Genomic DNA, 19,884 nt, shown 5'->3' on the forward strand with positions numbered 1-19,884 from the left:
CTGGTCTTCCTGAGCAGGATCCTCTCCTAAAATCCCCAGCTAACCATGGCACAATCATGACATGGGCAGCATCTTCTCTTTAGCATCCTTGCCCATCATATCCGGGCGCCTCACTGTCTGGGATTTCAGCCTCACACTGGCCAGGTGTCCTACCATCATCATCTCACAGGAGCCCATGGTGGGTCTGGTTTCCAGATGTTCACTTATCGCCTCAATGTGCATGTGTTGTTCTTTGTGTGATGGCATCGCGGATACACAATCCAGACTTGCTAATTCCCTGCCTGTACACCAGGGGACCTTCTATGTCACAGTCTCCAGGAAGTCAGTCCTCCTATCAGACTCAAGTATCAGCAGAAGAGACTACAGTTTTCACTCGTGGAATGAGAGAGGCTGGCTAGTCATAAAGGGTTAAGGTGTGATGCCTCCCTTTAAAGAAGGAATACTGAGAGCTGTATAAAGATGGGTTATGAGGCAGGAATGACAGACAACTGGTTCAATTACTGTTTGCAAGAAAACATAACAAATGACTCTACTTATTCTGACTTCATTTTATACAACTCAAAGAAATTTCTAAGTCTCCTGAACTACTGTTCTCTCGTGTAATGTCAAAGTCACAATCCAATATAATGTTTTCAAATCCAAGTGGTTTCTTTTCATCACTTCATTCTCCCATTCCCTTCTCACCCAGTCTCACCCACATCCTCCCATCTGTGGTGCATTTTCCTAATGCTCTTTCTCCTGGACAATTTTCCATGGAATGGAACACTTAATTAGCTATTTCTCAAAGCCAAAGACTCCAGATTCCTTGCTGGTCACAACGGGAAGTAGTAACCATGTGTGGCCAGCTGGGTCAGTTCATTTCCAAGGTCTCTATTCAGGTTGTTCACAGATGCTTATAGCTTAACAAGATTTTCCACCACCGTGTGTTTCAGGCAGCCAAGGTTATGACTGGGGCTGCCCTACACCAGGCTCCCAGGGAGAACTTGGGGAGGTTAATTATATCTTGGATGCCCTTGGTGCTTTCCACCATCCTGCAGCCCTGAGGGCTCAGGATGGGCTAATGTCGTTGAACTCCTCAATCATGGCAACAAGAGCAGAGCTGGTGAAGGGAGCTTTCCAGTGGAATTTAAAAAGTTCAGAATTAAGGGACCTCCCTGGTGGTGCAGTGGTTAAGACTCTGTGCTTCCAATGCAAGGGGCATGAGTCTGATCTCTGGTTGGGGAACTAAGATCCCACATGCCATGCAGTGTGGCCAAAAATAAAATAAATACCAGGAAGATATTTCTTTCTTAAAAAAATAAAAGTTCAGAATTAAGACCTCTCCTTCCATTACGCAGTCAGTAATCCAAGCACCTATCTCCAAGGATGCCACAGAATGAGTGGATTACAGAAACAGGGAGAACAGTTAAGCATGGGATGTGCCCATTATAATGTGCTGGGCAGAGCACGTGAAATAATGATTCACACCCTACATCTGATCTTGCAAAGAACTGCTAGGGAAAGTCTCAGAGGAAAAGCAGGGCACAATCTAGCCAGACACTGGCATGTATAACCACTTCTCCCCACCACTAATCCTGATCAACAGAAAAATCATGAAGCTGTCCCAAGCTCAGGAAAAAGTGTGTGTCTATGCTGGGTGCCAACATATGGCAGGGGAAAGTATCTGAGAGCCACAGACCCACAGGCTCCATGATGCACCCTCGACTGGATCAAATACAGTGACCACTCCCTTCTGAACACACATGGGCATTTCTGATTGCCTCTCATGCCAACCAACTTTGACCACCTTTTGCTGTGTTATTAATAAACTCTAGGGGATCTTAATGAAAACCAGAAGGTTTCTTCCTCTCCACATTACAATCATTGATCAAAATCTTTGGCCTTTGCTATTAGAATTTAAAATGAGACTCTAGTTATATCTGAATCAATAAAGATGACTGCATATGTGATGGATTTTTCACTGCAGGATCTCAAAAAGTCTTGCAATCCTGAGCTTCGTTTCCAACCATTTTTCACACAGAAAGGTTGACACCTGTTAGTGGGTCATGAAATCAATTCGGATAGAAATGAAGTAAAATATCACACAATATATCACATACAGTAAGGAGAAGCATCACCTTAAGAATTACACAGAAAATCTTCCTTTGCAGAGAGCCACTCTCAGAGTGGAAGAAACTGTGGATCAGCTGCCAAGTATGACCCTCTCCCACCCATTCCTTACCGAAGGATAACTGTCCTGGGCACATGGGCACGGCCCTGAGCAGACAGTGGGGTTTTGGTTACCTGATAAAGTGACAGGGCAGTGAAAGGACATCTTTAATCCTTGACCAAGAAAGAGGGTAGCAGTGGACCCACCAATACCATTACATGAATTCAATGTCTTCTTTTGCTGTGGCTCTCACATCAAGTTCCCGCCATCTTTTTCTCCTTTCCTTTCTGTGAAGATCTTCAAACTAAAGTCTTCACTTCCTATATTTATTTTCTCAACTTCTATCCACTCCTCAGCCTTCTGCAAACTGGCCTCCACTCCCCAAAGGCCACCGATACTGTTCTGGCTAGGATCATTACTGATATCCCTCTTGAAAGTCAAACGGCTTTCAGACATCATCCTGTATGATTATTTCAAAACTCCTCAGTAATTCATTAATCATAAAAATAGCAATGATAGACAATGTGTGCTGAGAGAGCATTTCCCATTGGACATTTAATGCTGGACACTGTCCTGAGCATATTATGTGAGCTGTCTCATAACCATCCTGCAGGTGGCCATTATAATTTTTCTCACGTAAGGATGAGGGACCTAGGCTTAGACAGCCTAAGGAAGGTCCCTCAGCTGGAATGTGGCAGTGCTGAGACTTGAATTCAGGTCTTTCTGACTCCAGGCCCAGGGCTCTTGCCACCTCTCCTCCTTAGGCTCCGGCATCATAGCTCCCGACCTGGAGCTTCTGCTTCTCCAGCTGTCCTGTACTGGCCCCTCTACAGTCTCCTTTTCTCATTACCTCAAAGAACCTTCAAATCTATCTCCTTAACTCAGACTTTTCTTCTAAACTCCAAACATGTGGCTGCCTATGGGCCTTTCTCACCCAGATGCCCTGGGGACATCCAAAAATCGAGGACCCAAAGTGAGTTTCCTTTCCTTTCCTCTCATGGTACCTCTTCCTTCTGTTCTTCCATTTATTTATTCATTCACGTATTTGGGAGTGCTTACAAGGTGTCAAGCAATACTCCAGCAATACTAGAAATACCTAGAACACAATGGACCAAGTCCCACTCTTATTCTAGTGGAGGATACAGATCATGAACAAATACATACATAATGTCAGGTGGTGAAATGTGCTGTGAAGAAAACAAAAATATGGTAAGGGGTGAGAGAATGACAGGGCGTTTAGAAGGGCAGAGGTGATATGGATGTGGTGGTTAACAGTGCCTCTGTCTCTTAGCTGTCCAAGATGGGGAGTTTGTGGGTGTTCTCAACTTCGCCCTCTGGCTCACTGCACACATTCACTTTCCACCAACTCATGCCTCTTTCACCTAAACCCTCCACACTGTACTGGCTTGGCTCAAGGATCAACGTCTCTCAGAGTCTGCACCTGGTTTTGGTCTTCCCCCGCTACATTGAGGCTTATCTTGCTGCCAAAATAATCTTTCCAAAACAAAAATCTGTTCATGTTTTATGCTTGCTGTAAATCTCTCACTGGTATTTATTTCCTACAGGATAGAGTCCCTGATTCTAGGAGAGATTTTCAGTCCCCTGTATTCCGGGTCCATCTTCCCTTTCCGTCTCGTCTCCTGCCACATCCCTGGTGAATATACCATGTTCTTCCCCTCTACCTGTCTTTGCACACACAAGCTGTTTCTCTCACTCAGAACACTTCTCACACGCCCACCCTCAAATCCCTACACATCCTTCTGGATCAAATCCAATCGCCCCCTTCCGTGAAGGCTGCCTCAGCTCCCCAGGCAGAATTGTTCACTTTCCCCGCCTTCCAGTTGTTCCATGGCTATGCCTCCACTGTCATATTTTTAATACTTTGATATAAGGGTCTGGGTTTCATTCCTTCAATAAATACTTCTGAGCACCCACCAGGTGCCAAGCATCATTCTCAGTGGATGTAGCTATAAGTGAGGCCAAACAAGATCTCAGCTCTCATGGGGAATATGTTCTAATACAGTATGTCTCCTACACTGGGCTGAACCCATGTCTCCAATGGTATTAACAAGCCCCTATTTTGTGTTCAATGTATAGCTTCACCTTGGCAGATCCCAAGGAAAGAGAGAAGAATGTGACAGGCTATTCACTGCCTGAGATCACCTGCGCCATGAATCTGATCCATGGTAGGGAGTGAACAAATATTGTTGGATGAAGAAATTGTGGAAATTATTTTACTTACCACTCTGTGGAGAAAAGAATAAAGAAATAGAACAATTAACTCATATCTCACGAACAATGAGCCTTTGAATCCCACAAATCTAGACAAATTCAGAATATACTTTGTTCTGAATCATAAGAGGCTTCTTTTCACTACATTAGCAACGCTCCCATTTTTAAATTTAATGTAAAGTATAGATGAAAGAATGCTGCTGCTGCTGCTCACTTACTCAGTGATGTCTGACTCTTTGCGACCCTTTGGATGGTACCCTATACGCTCTTCTGTCCATGGAATTTCCCAGGCAAGAATACTGGAGTGGGTTGCTGTTTCCTCCTCCATGTGACCTTCCTAACCCAGAGACTGAAAGCTTGAAAATTCTGTTAGGCAGTAACGTCTTCAGAGCTCAACATGGGAAAGCCCATCATTTAGGACCTATAATGGTCTGTTTTCTCAACTAGAATAAGAGTGGGGCTTGGTCCCTGTGTTTAAGTACTTCTAGTGCTTAGAATAGGGCTTGGCACCTCAGAGGAACTCATAAATATTTCAATGAATAAATAAAGGGACAAACAGAGAGGAAGAGGCATGATGAAAGAAGAGATCTCCAGGGAAAGAGAGTTAATTCATTTTCAGTCTTCTTGATTCTTGGGTGTCCATGGGACATCTACGTGTGAAAGGCCAACAGACAGCCACACATTTGGGGTCAACAGATGGTGCATTCCAAGGAAAGACTGAACAACTCTTTGAGGGGGTCACTTTGTTTGAATAAAAACAATAGTAAGAATCCCAATACATATAAATAAATAAAACAGAATAAGTAAAAATGAAAATAAAGATATGATGAAACTTTTACATTCTGAAGAAAAGAAATAGATTTCTACACTACAGGAGGAAAAAGCCATTTTCAGGGGAAAATTAAATTAAAATAAAGCAAACAAAACACAACAATCTAGAATAGCAAAAACAGAATTTAAAACCAGGCAAAGTCAGTATCATTTAGCAAAGACTGAAATAAAAAATAGATGAATCTCAAAGGTCAATTTCTTGGAGAGATATATATATATATATATTTCATGCCATCAAATGGTGAATATATGAAAATTTTATAGAAGTCAGTAAGATTCTGGATGAACTATTCCAGGTCTACACACACTCTACTACAGTCAGAAAGAGAATATTTATTATACAGGCAGCAAGTATTTAGAGCCCCCAGGTGTTTATGTTCTTTGGGCTGAGTCCCACTCCTAAGAACTTATCTTACCAAAATAGTTCAACTATATGCAGCATATGGAGAAGGCAATGGCACCCCACTCCAGTACTCTTGCCTGGAAAATCCCATGGACGGAGGAGCATGGTAGGCTGCAGTCCCTGGGGTCGCTAAGAGTCGGACACGACTGAGCGACTTCACTTTCACTTTCACTATATGCACCATAGAAGCATCAAAACATCTGAAAGGAAAACTGAAAAAAAAAAAGAAAAAAAAAAAACCCAAATATCCAACATTCAGTGAAGCGTTAAACCAATGAGGGTAGTTACACACCATGGAATATCATGTAACCACAAAAAATATCAATCTGATGGTTCAGCAAAAATAGAAAGAAAGTATATAAGACAATGCTAAATTGAAAAGTAGAACATAAAATAATTATGGACACTCTGTATCTATGTGTAAAATTTATTCAAGGAAGAAAAACAATTAAATGACTGAGGATTTAAAGATGCAGAGGTGTAGGTGGACATGGAGTACATCTCTCTCCATGGATACATCTGGAATACACCTTCAGACACAGAAGTGCATGCAGAACACCAGCTGAGAGCAGACAGGAGTGCCTGACCACTGGGAAAGAATCACACAATACTCGGTAGGATGAAGGAACTAGGGGGGAAAACAGGAGTGTTAGCAAGACTGGACCTGCCCTCGATGGGTAGGGGAACTGAAGCAAGGGTCTCTTCCCCATATTGGGGCAACTGTCTGAGTCAGAGGAGAAACATTTAAGTCTGAGAGGGAAACAGCTGCTCTGTGGTAGCCTAAATGGAACGAGAGTCAGACAGTCCTCGCTGCAGCCATACATACTCTGGACAGGGATGAGGTCCCCTGGAAGGCGCAGTGGCTGGGAGCTGGAGTTTAGGGATTGTGGAGCAATTGCAGGGAAAGGGCTGCTGTTGACTGCGGAGAGATGGATCAAGGGGATGTGAGGGAGGAGATTGTGGTGAGAAATGCCTGTGGAGGAAAGCTGGGCAGCAATGGAAGCAAGGCGATACTGCTGAGTCACTCATAGTGGGTGCAGCCATCACCATAGCCTCTCTCTACACAGCCAGTGGAGGCAGCTAAACAATAGAGAGGCTGGCCCAGAGAGGGCCTGATGCACTGAACTACAGAATAGGACCCCACCCAGTGTGCTCCTTTAAGTGCCTGACACCCCGATCTACAGAGTAGGACCCCAACCAGGGGGGCCCCCTCTATGTGCCTGATGCATCAAACAACAGAGAAGGACACCAGGCAAGGAAGCCCTCTAAGTGCCTGAACGGGCAGAGCTATGGAGACAGACTAGCCAAAGAGGCCTTCTGATCACCAGCTACTGCTACTGCTAAGTTACTTCAGTCATGTCCGACTCTGTGTGACCTCATAGACAGCAGCCCACCAGGCTCCCCCGTCCCTGGGATTCTCCAGGCAAGAACACTGGAGTGGGTTGCCATTTCCTTCTCCAATGCATGAAAGTGAAAAGTGAAAGTGAAGTTGCTCAGTTGTCCAGTCGTCCAGGCTCCTCTGTCCATGGGATTTTCCAGGCAAGAGTACTGCAGTGGGATGCAATTGCCTTCTCCAATCGCCAGCTACAAGAGGCTCAAAAAGAGACTCTCTGATAGGGCCATAACTCCTGCAGCAGAGGCAGTCCATGTCCCTGCACATTTGGTGCTGCCAGGTTCCCTGCAAGCCAAGCAGCTGCACCACCTTCATGCTCAACTCTACCTGGGGCAGAGCTGCCACAGACAAGAAAAAGTCTTGCGTCTATGCATGCAGAGTTGCTTCGGTAGTTCTCCAACTCTTTGCGGCCCTGTAGACTGTGGCCTGCCAGGCTTCTCTGTAAGGGGCTTCTCCAGGCAAGAATACAGGAAGTATTGGCCAATACTCGTCATACCCTTCTAGAGCACTATATTTCCTGCTGTCCTAGCCACCAACTCCCCTGAGTACCTGATGCTGCCAGAACCCCTGCGACCCAAGCAGCTGCACCACCTCCACACCTGGCCCTCACAGGGGCAAACCCAAGTGCTCCAGGGCATCCTCAAAAGCAAACCCCAGAGGACGACCCACATGCAGAAGTGGAAATAAAACCACAATTGAAACCCAGAGGCAGTGTGGCTAAGGAATAAGACCTCAAACCTTCCCACCAGCTGTATAAGCTTCAGATTAAATCCACACGATCAACTAGGCAGACTCTGTATCTATGGAATATATACAAGAACACTGAGAGCTTTCACAAAAGAAAACACACCAGTTCTGATAGCTTTGGACATTGGAGACAAGAACACATAGAAGCAAGACCAGATTAGAATCTAAGCTGCCCCCACAACAGGTCCAGAGATCAGCACAGTGTTGGAGGGCCTGCTAGGGAGGTGAGGTGGACTGTGACTCCTAGTGAAGGAAAGGACTCTGAGAGCAGTGACTCAAGAAAAACATCTATTATTCCTATGTTTTGACTTGTTCTGTAGATTCTTTGGATTTTTTTTTTCTTTCCCCTTTCCCCCTCCTCTGTTGTTGTTGTCAATTTTATCGGCACTAAGAAATCTAATTCAGCTTTTGAGCTTTTTCTTTTCTCTTTTTCTCACTCACATTCTTTATTGTTGTTATAAACCTCTGCCTCTACATTGGGCTTTTGCAGTTCTGTGGAGTTTACCTTGTTTTTTTCCTTTTCTCTCTTTTCAGTTTTAATTAATTTTTCTACATTTATTCCTTTGTTTGCTTTTCCTACTGTTCCTTTCCCCTTGCAGTTAATCTTTAATGTATATAAATCTTCTTTATCTACCTCTATTTAACCTTGCATATCTATTCTTTATTTCTTTTCTTTCTTTCCTTTCCTCTCAACATATTTGTTAGTTTTATTTTCATTGCTTTATTCCCCAGTTGGCACTTTGCTTTAGTTTTATTTTCCAGTTTGTGCTTTAGTAAGTTTTGCTGTTAACTGGTAGATATAATTTTTGGCTTCCTTTGCTCACCAGATCAATCTATTGTACTTTATTTTTGTTAGACTCTTGATTTTGATTATGCATATATATGCATATGTATATATTCAGTCACACACATATAATTTTTGATTTTGTTTGTTCACCAGGTCAATCTACTGTACTTTGTTTTAGTTGGACTGTTTTGACTTTTCTTATCGGTGCATACGTATATGTGTATATTCCATTATTTAAATTATTATTTACCTGATTTTGTAACTGCCATTTGTTTGCGGTTCATCTTTGGTTTCTCACTTTGGGGTATTTGTTTTAAGCTCACTTAATACCACAACAAATCACCTGTGGAATCTTCATTCCTAACCAGATGTCAAGCCCTGAGTCTTTGGAGTAGGAGCACTGACTCCAAGACCCTAGACTACCTGAGAACTAACACTAGGGAGTATCAAATAATGAGAACTCACACAAAGGAAACCACTTGAGTACAAGACCCAGCATCACCCAACCACGAGTAGCAGCCTGTGCAGGATACCTCATCTAAACAACAAACAACAAAAATACAAACCCAATCATCAGTAGACAGGATAACCACCTCATTCAGCCTTGCCCAACAGAGGACAAACAAACACTCACAAAACCTCAGCACAAATCTCACCCTATTTGAAGCTTACAGAAACCACTGGACCAACCTTAGGAGGGCAAAAACCAAAAGGAAGAAAGAATTCAACCCTGAAGCCTGGGAAAAGGTGACCTCAAACATAATAAGTTAAAAAAAATTATGAAAAGGCAGAGAAATACTATACAAATGAAGGAACAAACTAGAAAAACAGAAGTCCAAATAAATGGAGAAGAAATAGGGAAACTCCCTGAAAAAGAATTCAGAATAATGATAGTAAAGATGATCAAAAATCTTGAAAACAAAATGGAGAAAATACAAGAATCAATTAACAAAGACCTAGAAGAATTAAAGAATAAACATAAGAGACATACAACACAATTACTGAAATTAAAAATACTCTGGAAAAAATCAATAGTAGAATATCTGAAGCAGAAGAATGAATCAGTGAGCTGGAAGATAAAATGGTGAAAATAATTTCTGAAGAGCAGAATAACCTCTGGGACAATATCAAATGCACCAACATTCAAATTACAGGGGTCCCAGAAGAAGAGAAAAACAAAGGGTATGAGAAAATTTTTGAAGAGATTATAGTTGAAAATTTCCCCAACATGGAAAAGGAAATAGTCAATCAAGTCCAAGAGGCATGAAGAGTCCCATACAGAATAAACCCAAGGAGAAACACACCAAGACACATACTAATCAAACTAACAGAATAAACACAAAGAAAGAATCTTAAAAGCAGTAAGGGAAAAGCAACAAGTAATATACCAGGGAAACCCCATACGTTTAAGAGCTGATCTTTCAGCAGAAACTCTGCAGGCCAGAAGGGAATGGCAGGATATATTTAAAGTACTGAAAGGGAAAAATCTACAACCAAGATGACTGTACCTGGCAAGGATCTCATTCAAAATTGACGGAGAAATAAAAAGCTTTTCAGACAAGCAACAGTTATGAAAAGTTAAGAGAATTCAGTACCACCAAACCAGCTTTACAACAAGTGTCAAAGGGACTTATATACTCAAGAAATACAAGAGAAGTAAAAAGACCTACAAAATCAACTCCAAACAATTAAGAAAATGGCAATAGGAATGTATATATCAATAATTACTTTAAATGTAAATAGATTAATTGCTTCAATCAGAAGACATAGATTGGCTGAATGGATACAAAAACAAGACCCATATATATGCTGTCTACAAGAAACCCACTTCAGACCTCAAGACACATATAAGCTGAAAGTGAGAGGATGGAAAAATATATTCCATGCAAATGGGAAGCAAAAGAATGCTAGAGTAGCAATCCTCATATCAGACAAAATAGAGCTTAATATAAAGAATACTACAAGAGATAAGGAAGGACAGTTCAATTCAGTTCAGTCACTTAGTCAGGTCCGACTCTGTGACCCCGTGGACCGCAGCACACCAGGCCTCCTTTGGTTCAGTTCAGTTCAGTCACTCAGTCGTGTCCAACTCTTTGCGACACCATGAATCGCAGCACGCCAGGCCTCCCTGTCCATCACCAACTCCCGGAGTTCACTCAGATTCACATCCATCGAGTCAGTGATGGCATCCAGCCATCTCATCCTCTGTCGTCCCCTTCTCCTCCTGCCCCCTGTCCCTCCCAGCATCAGAGTCTTTTCCAATGAGTCAACTCTTCGCATGAAGTGGCCAAAGTACTGGAGTTTCAGCTTCAGCATCATTCCTTCCAAAGAAATCCTAGGGCAGATCTCCTTCAGAATGGACTGGTTGGGTCTCCTTGCAGTCCAAGGGACTCTCAAGAGTCTTCTCCAACACCACAGTTCAAAAGCATCAATTCTTCAGCGCTCAGCCTTCTTCACAGTCCAACTCTCACATCCATACATGACCACTGGGAAAACCACAGCCTTGACTAGACGGACCTTAGTTGGCAAAGTAATGTCTCTGCTTTTGAATATGCTATCTAGGTTGGTCATAACTTTTCTCCCAAGGAGTAAGCGTCCTTGTCCATCACCAACTCCTGGAGTTTACCCAAGCTCATATCCATTGAGTCAGTGATGCCATCCAACCATCTCATCCTCTGTCATCCCCTTCTCCTCCTGCCTTCAATTTTTCCCAGCATCAGGGTCTTTTCAAATGAGTCAGCTCTTCGCATCAGGTGGCCAAAGTATTGGAGTTTCAGCTTCAACATCAGTCCTTCCAATGAACACTCAGGACTGATCTCCTTTAGGATGAACTGGTTGGATCTCCTTGCAGTCCAAGGGACTCTCAAGAGTCTTCTCCAACACCACAGTTTTAGCATCAATTCTCCAGTGCTCAGGTTTCTTCACAGTCCAACTCTCACATCCATACATGACTACTGGAAAAACCATAGCCTTGACTAGACGGACCTTTGTTGGCACTACATAATGATCAAGGGATCAATCCAAGAGGAAGCCATAATAATTGTAAATATCTAGGCATCCAACATAGGAGTACCTCAATACATAAGATAAACACTAAGAGGCCTGGTGTGCTGCAATTCATGGGGTTGCAAAGAGTTGGACATGACTGAGCAACTGAACTGAACTGAACAGACATAAAAGGAGAAATTGAAAGTATCACAATAATAGTAGAAGACTTTAATTAATTAGGAGACTTTAATTAACAGAAAATTAATAAGGAAACACAAGTCTTAGATGATACATTAGATGAGATGGATCTCACTGATATCTTTAGGACATTCCATCCAAATGCAGAATACACCTTCTTCTCAAGTGTACATGGAACATTCTCCAGGAAAGACCACATCTTGGATCACAAATCAAATCTCAGTAAATTTAAGAAAACTGAAATTGTATCAAGCATCTTCTCTGACCACAACACTATGAGACTAGATATCATTTATAAGAAAAAAACTGTAAGAAACACAAACACATGGAGATTAAACAATACGTTTCTGAATAGCCAACAGGTTACTGAAGAAATCAAAAGGGAAATCAAAAAATTTCTAGAAACAAATGACAATGAAAACACGACAACTCAAAACCTATGGGATGCAGCAAAAGCAGTTCTAAGAGGGAAGTTTATAGCAATACAATCCTACCTCAAGAAACCAGAAAAACATTGAATAGACAACCTAATTTTATACCTAAAACAACTGGAAAAAGAGGAACCAAAAAACTCCAAAATTAGTAGAAGGAAAGAAATCATAAAGATCTGAGCAGAAATAAATGAAAAAGAAATGAAAAAAAACCAATAGTCAAGATTAATAAAACTAAAAGCTGATTCTTTGAGAAGATAAACAAAATTGACAAGCCTTTAGCCAAACTCATCAAGGAAAAAAGAAAGAAGAATCAAATCAACAAAATTAGAAATGAAAAAGGAGAGGTTACAACAGACAGTGGGGTGACCCCCCATGTCACACATTGGCAAGGCTGGCAAAATTACAGGGTATCTCTGAAGAGGGCACCCTGGGGCAAGCACATCTCACTCTGTTGAAGGGGATCCATGACCCTGTCACTCTACTGTCTGGAGGAGACCATAACCAAGAAAGAAAAGTTGTCATGTCAGGCAGCTTTCTGGACTTGGAGTTGTGTTAATGAATAAGTGACGACTTGGTGACCAGAAAAAAAAAAGAGAGAGAGAGAGAGACTATTATGAACAACTATATGGCAATAAAATGGATAACCTGGAAGAAATGGACAGATTCTTGGAAAAGTTCAATCTTCTAAGACTGAACTAGGAAGAAACAGAAATTATGAACAACCCAATTACAAGCACTGAAATTGAAGCTGTGATCAAAAATCTTTCAGAAAACAAAAACCCAGGACTAGATGGCTTCACAGGAGAATTCTATCAAACATTTAGAGAAGAGCTATTGCCTATCTTTCTAAAACTCTCAAAAAATCGCAGAGGAAGGAACACTTTCAAATTCATTCTACAAAGCCACTATCACTCTGATACCAAAACCAGACAAAGACAACACAAAAAAAGAAAACTACAAGCCAATATCACTGATGAACATAGATGCAAAAATTCTCAACAAAATTTTAGCAAACAGAATTCAGCAACACATCAAAAAGCTCATACACCATGATCAAGCTCGGTTTATTCCAGGGATGCAAGGATTCTTCAATATATGGAAATCAATCAATGTGATACACCACATTAACAAATTGAAAGATAAAACAATATGATAATCTCAATAGATGCAGGAAAAGCCTTTGACTAAATTCAGCACCCATTTATGATTAAAACTCTTCAAAAAATGTGCATAGAAGGAACCTACCTCAACATAATAAAGGCCATATATGATAAGCCTACAGCAAACATTATTCTCAATGGTAAAAAGTTGAAAGCACTTCCCCTAAGGTCAGGAACAAGACGAGGGTGTTCACTTTCACCACTATTATTCAGCATAGTTCTAGAAGTCCTAGCTACACCAGACAAGAAAAAGAAATAAAAGGAATTCAGATTGGAAAAGAAGAAGTAAAGTTCTCACTGTTTGCAGATGACATGATACTGTACATAAAAAACCCTAAAGATAGTATCAGAAAATTACTAGACGACCCTGTATGCAAGACAGGAAAAAAGACACAGCTGTGTATAACGGACTTTTGGACTCAGAGAGAGAGGGAGAGGGCGGGATGATTTGGGAGAATGGCATTCTATCATGTATACTATCATGTAAGAATTGAATCGCCAGTCTATGTCTGACGCAGGATACAGCATGATTGGGGCTGGTGCATGGGGATCACCCACAGAGATGTTATGGGGAGGGAGGTGGGAGGGGGTTTCATGTTTGGGAACACATGTCAGAATTAAAGATTTTAAAATTTAATAAAAAAAAAAAAAAAAAAAAAAAAAACTACAACGAGATATCACCTCACATCAGTCAGAATGGCCATCATCAAAAACTCTACAAACAATAAATGCTGGAGAGGGTGTGGAGAAAAGGGTGGCTCAGACGGTAAAGTGTCTGCCTGCAATGCAGCAGACCCAGGTTCAATCCCTGGGTCAGATCCCCTGGAGAAGGAAATGGCAATCCACTCCAGTACTCTTGCCTGGAAAATTCCATGGATAGAGGAGCCTGGTGGGCTACAGTCCATGGGGTTGCAAAGAGATGGACACAACTGAGCAAATTCACTTTCTTCTTTCTTTCTTGCACTGTCAGTGGGAATGTAAATTGATATAGCCACTATGGAAGAAGGTATGGAGATTACTTAAAAAACTAGGAATAAAACCACATGACCCAGAAATCCCATTCCTAGGCATATACCCTGAGGAAACCCAAATTGAAAAAGACACATGTATCCCATTGTTCATTGCAGCACTGTTTACACTATTTACAACAGATGAATGGATAAAGACGTTGTGGTACCTATACACAATGGAATATTACTCAGCCATAAAAAGGAATGCCTTTGAGTCAGTTCTCATGAGGTGGATGAACCTAGAACCTATTATAGAGTGAAGTCAGTCAGAAAGAGAAAGATAAATATTGTATTCTAATGGATATATACAGAATCTAGAAAAAATGGAACTGAAGAATTTATTCACAGGGCAGCAATGGAGAAACAGACAAAGAGAATAGACTTATGGACATGGGGAGGGGGGAGGAGAGGGTGAGATGTAACATGGAAACTTACATTACTGTGTGTAAAATAGATGGCCAAGGGGAATTTGCTGTATGGCTCAGGAAACTCAGACAGGGGCTCTGTGTCAACCTGGAGGGGTGGGGTGGGGAGGGAGATGGGAGGGGGGTTCAGGAGGGAGGGGATATGTGTATACCTATGGCTGATTTATGTTGAGGTTTGACAGAAAACAACAAAATTCTGTAAAGCAATTATCCTTTAATAAAAAAATGAATTAATTTTTAAAAAAGGTAAATGATTCAGGACTTCTCTGGTGACACAGTGGATCAGAGTCTGCCTGTCAACGCAGGAGACACAGTCTTGATCCCTGGTCTGGGAAGATTCCACATATCACAGAGCAACTAAGACGGTGCACCACAACCGCTGAGCCATGTGCTGCAACTATGCTATGCTATGCTAAGTCGCTTCAGTCGTGTCCGACTCTGTGCGACCCCACAGACGGAAGCCCACAAGGCTCCCCCGTCCCTGGGATTCTCCAGGCAAGAACACTGGAGTGGGTTGCCATTTCCTTCTCCAATGCATGAAAGTGAAAAGTGAAAGTGAAGTCGCTCAGTCGTGTCCAACTCTTAGTGACCCTATGGACTGCAGCCCACCAGGCTCCTCCATCCATGGGATTTTCCAGGCAAGAGTACTGGAGTGGGGTGCCATTGCCTTCTCCAACTACTGAAGCCCAAGCACCCTAGACCCCATTCTCTGCAGCAAGAGAAGACACTGCAATGAGAAGTCCACACACTGCAACAAAGAGTAGCCCCCACTTGCCGCAAACAGAGAAAGCCCACATGTAGTAACAAAGACTGAGTGCAACCAAAACAATAAATAAATAAAGAAGTAAATGATCCAAACTGGTAATAAATAGTAAGCCTGCTAGATAATAAATTTTCTTTTTAGAAGGTCTGTTTTACTAGTAACAATAATTGCTAATACTTATGGAAGACTTTCAATACTAACTACTTTAAATGTTCATTTTCTCATAACAAGCCTATTAATACTATTAATACTCTTATCTTACAGATTAAAAAAAAAAACTCTAAGGTTTAGAGAGAGTCACTGGCCAAGATCACATGGGGATTAGGTGGCAGATCTGAGACCAGATGCTGGTCTGGCTCATATCAAAGTCCAGGCTTTTAATCACTCTGTGATACTTCTGCTTAGTTTTATTTTCCAGTTAAAATATGTATTATTTAAAAAATAAGGTCAGAGTAAAATCAACACCATTTCCTTTCTACTGAAAGAGGTGCTGAGACCTTCAGTGGGTTGGCTGTAACTCTTAGAAATCAGTGTGTTGAGAAGTGGAGGAGAGGGATGGCCAACACAGAGATGTCAAGGGCTCAGACCAGAGGGGAGGGAGCAAACACAGACCCCACCATGGTACGCATCTCTTCGAGTGCTTTGCTTACATAATTCTCCTTCTTGACAGCCTCTTGGAGCTCCATGGCCTGCTGCACGTACATTTTCCCAGCTAGGATTTCATTCTCCAGCATGGACAGCTCCTTCAGTGAAATGGGCCAATTCAACCTTTCTAATGCCTCATTCAAAGCTGCCTTGTTTTCTAAGTACTGCATTGGTTTGTTTGCATCTAACCTAGAGAAGGAAGAAGAAAGAGAAATGTAATGTGATCATAACAGAAAACATATGGAAAGATGGTTTTTCAGTCAACCCTCCCCTGAGAAACATCTGTCGGAGCAGATGTCAGGTGTTGACAGAATTGCAGCCAAGCCTTCTTGTCCATCGGGGCTTTGGTAGTTTGCACAAGTTAGAAATAATCATCTCTGAGTCATGGGAGGCCCTTTTCCCCTTTATTTAATTTGATGGTCTGATTTTATAGAACTTTGTTACACGAGTTTTTTTTTTTTTTTTTCCAACAATTTTTTTCAGCATGTTTGGAACCCATTCCTTTCTCCTTAGGTCTAACATTTGGCAGAAGCAAAAGCAAGTTTCAAAGAGATTTCAAACAGCTATGCCTAGAAGTGACTGGAAAACAAGCAAACACTAAACCCAAATATTTGTCTCAGTGCAATAATTCTTCTATTAGCTCATTTTAGCTGCCTTTATCTCCTGTCCTCTTATAAGCCTAAATAGGCCTATATTTTCTGGTTTCACTGATTTGGTTCACAAAGAACAGAAGCTAAACTTTCTATCAGCTGATGAACAGGACGCACGATTCCAGGGGAAGCCAGTGGGGTGTGGAGGGCCCAAGTCCTAAATTCTGTTTCTAGTCCCAGCTACTTCTGAGTCAGATATTCATGGAAGGGGGTACAGAGAGGGTGATGGATAGATTGACTGAGGGAGATATGGGGAGAAGAACATTTCATAATTATCATTCTCTTATTGCTGAAGTATCTTTTTATTTTTTTAAGTGTGTGTTGGAAGAGCACACTGTAAACCCAGTACAATCACAGGACTCAATCCACAGACAAACTTGTCTCCAGAAGACAGCAAAAATTCTTACTAAAAATCTACATGGGAGTGAGGTCAGGAAAATAGTAAAATGAGAAACCCCAGGCCTCATTCCCCCACAGAAATGCTGACAATAATATGTGGACAAACTGCCTTTGTGAGTATTCCAAGAAGCCAGTTAAAAGGTACCAGCTCTCCAAAAGTTCAAAGCCAAGAAGAATGGGCACTGAAGTGAGTGTTAGGAACATTTGTTGCACGTTGCCTGGCCTAGCCCCTTCCCTTTCTTGGAACCTGCGGAGCAACTCAGAGGAAATGAAGTCCTGGCTTCTCCGAAAGAGAAGAGTGGAACATGTATGCAGCATTTTGGCCTTCTGTGGGGCTGCTTGAGAGACTAGCTTTTGTCTCACTTGACTCAGAGTGCCAATAAAAATGGCAGCATACGTTGCATGCCAGGTTACTGGCAGCTGAGAGCAAAGGCAAGCTTCATGACTGGTTACAGCGCTAGAGATACTGCAGTACCCAAAGAAAGACACCAGGGGGAGGAAAAGATTACCCGCTCCTGAGAAAAGACAGGGGCAAATCTCTCTGACTGGGAAATTACACACATACACACCACCACCACCACCACCACTACCACTCCTAGAGAAGAAATACTCTCAGAAAAGCTGTGAGAGGTTCCCAGAATCTCTAGTCAGAATGATTGGTGAAGGTCTTCCCCTATAAGAAGTCATCTATAAAGACTGGGATAAGTGTCTGCCTTTTCAAATGTCCAGATCTTGCCTAAAAGTACCAAGGAATGAAGAGAAACAGAGAACAGTGGCTTAATCAAAGGAACAAAATAAATCTCCAGAAATCTGCACTAAAGAAAAGAGCTATGAATTACCTGACAGAGAATTGAAAATAACTGTCTTAAAAATGCTCATTGAGCTCAAAGAGAATACAGACAACTAAATGGAGTCAGGAAAATGATGGATGAACATATTAAGAATATCAACAAAGACACAGAAACTATAAAAAGAACCAAACAGAAATTCTGTATCTGAGGAATACAATAACTGAAAAATTCACTGAGTGAGTGACTGAGTGAAGTCGCTCAGTTGTGTCCGACTCTTTGCGACCCCGTGGACTGTAGTCCACCAGGCTCCTCCACCCATGGGATTCTCCAGGCAAGAATACTGGAGTGGGTTGCCATTCCCTTCTCCAGGGGATCTTCCCGACCCAGGGATTGAGCCCAGGTCTCCCACATCGCAGGCAGACGCTTTAACCTCTGAGCCACCAGGGAAGCCCGAAAAATTCACTAGAGAGCTTCAAAAGGTGACTTGGTAAATCAGAAAAAAAAAAATCAGAAAATTATGACTATTTTAAGTCATAAATTGTTACAAGAGACAAAGAAGGACATTCAATTCAGTTCAGTTGCTCAGTTATGTCTGACTCTGCGACCCATGGGCTGTAGCACGCCAGGCTTCCCTGTCCATCACCAACTCATGGAGCCTACTCAAACTTATGTCCATCAAGTCGGTGATGCCATCCAACCATCTCATCCTCTGTCGTCCCTTTCTCCTCCCACCTTCAGTCTTTCATAGGATCAGGGTCTTTTCCAATGAGTCAGTTCTTCCCATCAGGTGGCCAAAGTATTGGGGTTTCAGCTTCAACATCAGTCCTTCTGATGAATATTTAGGACTGATTTCCTTTAGGATGGACTGGTTGGATCTCCTTGCAGTCCAAGGGACCCTCAAGAGTCTTCTCCAACACCATAGTTCAAAAGCATCAATTCTTCGGCACTCAGCTTTCTTTACAACCCAACTCTCACATCCATACATAACCACTGGAAAAACCATAGCTTTGACTAGACAGACCTTTGTAGGCAAAGTAATGTCTGCTCTTTAATATGCTGTCTAGGTTGATCATAGCTTTTCTTCCAAGGAGCAAGCGTCTTTTAATTTCATGGCTGCAATCACCATCTACAGTGATTTTGGAGCCCCCCAAATAAAGTCTCTCACTGTTTCTACTGTTTCCTCATCTATTTGCCATGAAGTGATGGGACTAGATGCCATGATCTTCATTTTCTGAATGTTGAGTTTTAAGCCACCTCTTCTACTCTCCTCTTTCACTCTCATCAAGAGGCTCTTTAGTTCTTCTTCACTTTCTGACATAAGTGTAGTATCATCTGTGTATCTGAGGTTATTGGTATTTCTCCTAGCAATCTTGACTCCAACTTGTGCTTCATTTAGCCTGGCATTTCTCATGATGTATTCTGCATATAAGTTAAATAAGCAGGGTGACAATATACAGCTTTGACATACCCCTTTCCTGATTTGGAACCAGTCTGCTGTTCCATGTCCAGTTCTAACTGTTGCTTCTTGACCTTAATACAGATTTTTCAGGAGGCAGGTCAGGTGGTCTGGTATTCCCATCTCTTTCAGAATTTTCCACACTTTGTTGTGATCCACACAGTCAAAGGTTTTGGCATAGTCAATAAAGTAGAAATAGATGTTTTTCTGGAACTCTCTCTGTTTTTCGATGATCCAAAGGATGTTGACAATTTGATCTCTGGTTCCTCTGCCTTTTCTAAATCCAGCTTGAACATCTGGAAGTTCACGGTTCACTACTGTTGAAGCCTGGGTTGGAGAATTTTGAGCATTACTTTACTAGCATGTGAGATCAGTGCAATTGTGTGGTAGTTTGATCATTCTTTGGCATTGCCTTTCTTTGAG

General features: G+C 41.9%; 1 protein-coding gene across 1 annotated transcript in view; it reads right to left on the bottom strand.

The window, feature by feature from the left end:
- VWA3B (von Willebrand factor A domain containing 3B) overlaps window positions 1–19,884 on the bottom strand; it is a 201,729-nt gene that overhangs the window by 48,746 nt on the left and 133,099 nt on the right. Inside the window, 1 exon segment of the mRNA XM_068967369.1 lies at window positions 16,129–16,354. Within this exon segment, the coding sequence (XP_068823470.1) occupies window positions 16,129–16,354 (226 nt within the window).

The sequence above is a fragment of the Capricornis sumatraensis genome, chromosome 1, assembly GCF_032405125.1.
Source record: "Capricornis sumatraensis isolate serow.1 chromosome 1, serow.2, whole genome shotgun sequence".
In the NCBI taxonomy this organism is placed as follows: domain Eukaryota; kingdom Metazoa; phylum Chordata; class Mammalia; order Artiodactyla; family Bovidae; genus Capricornis; species Capricornis sumatraensis.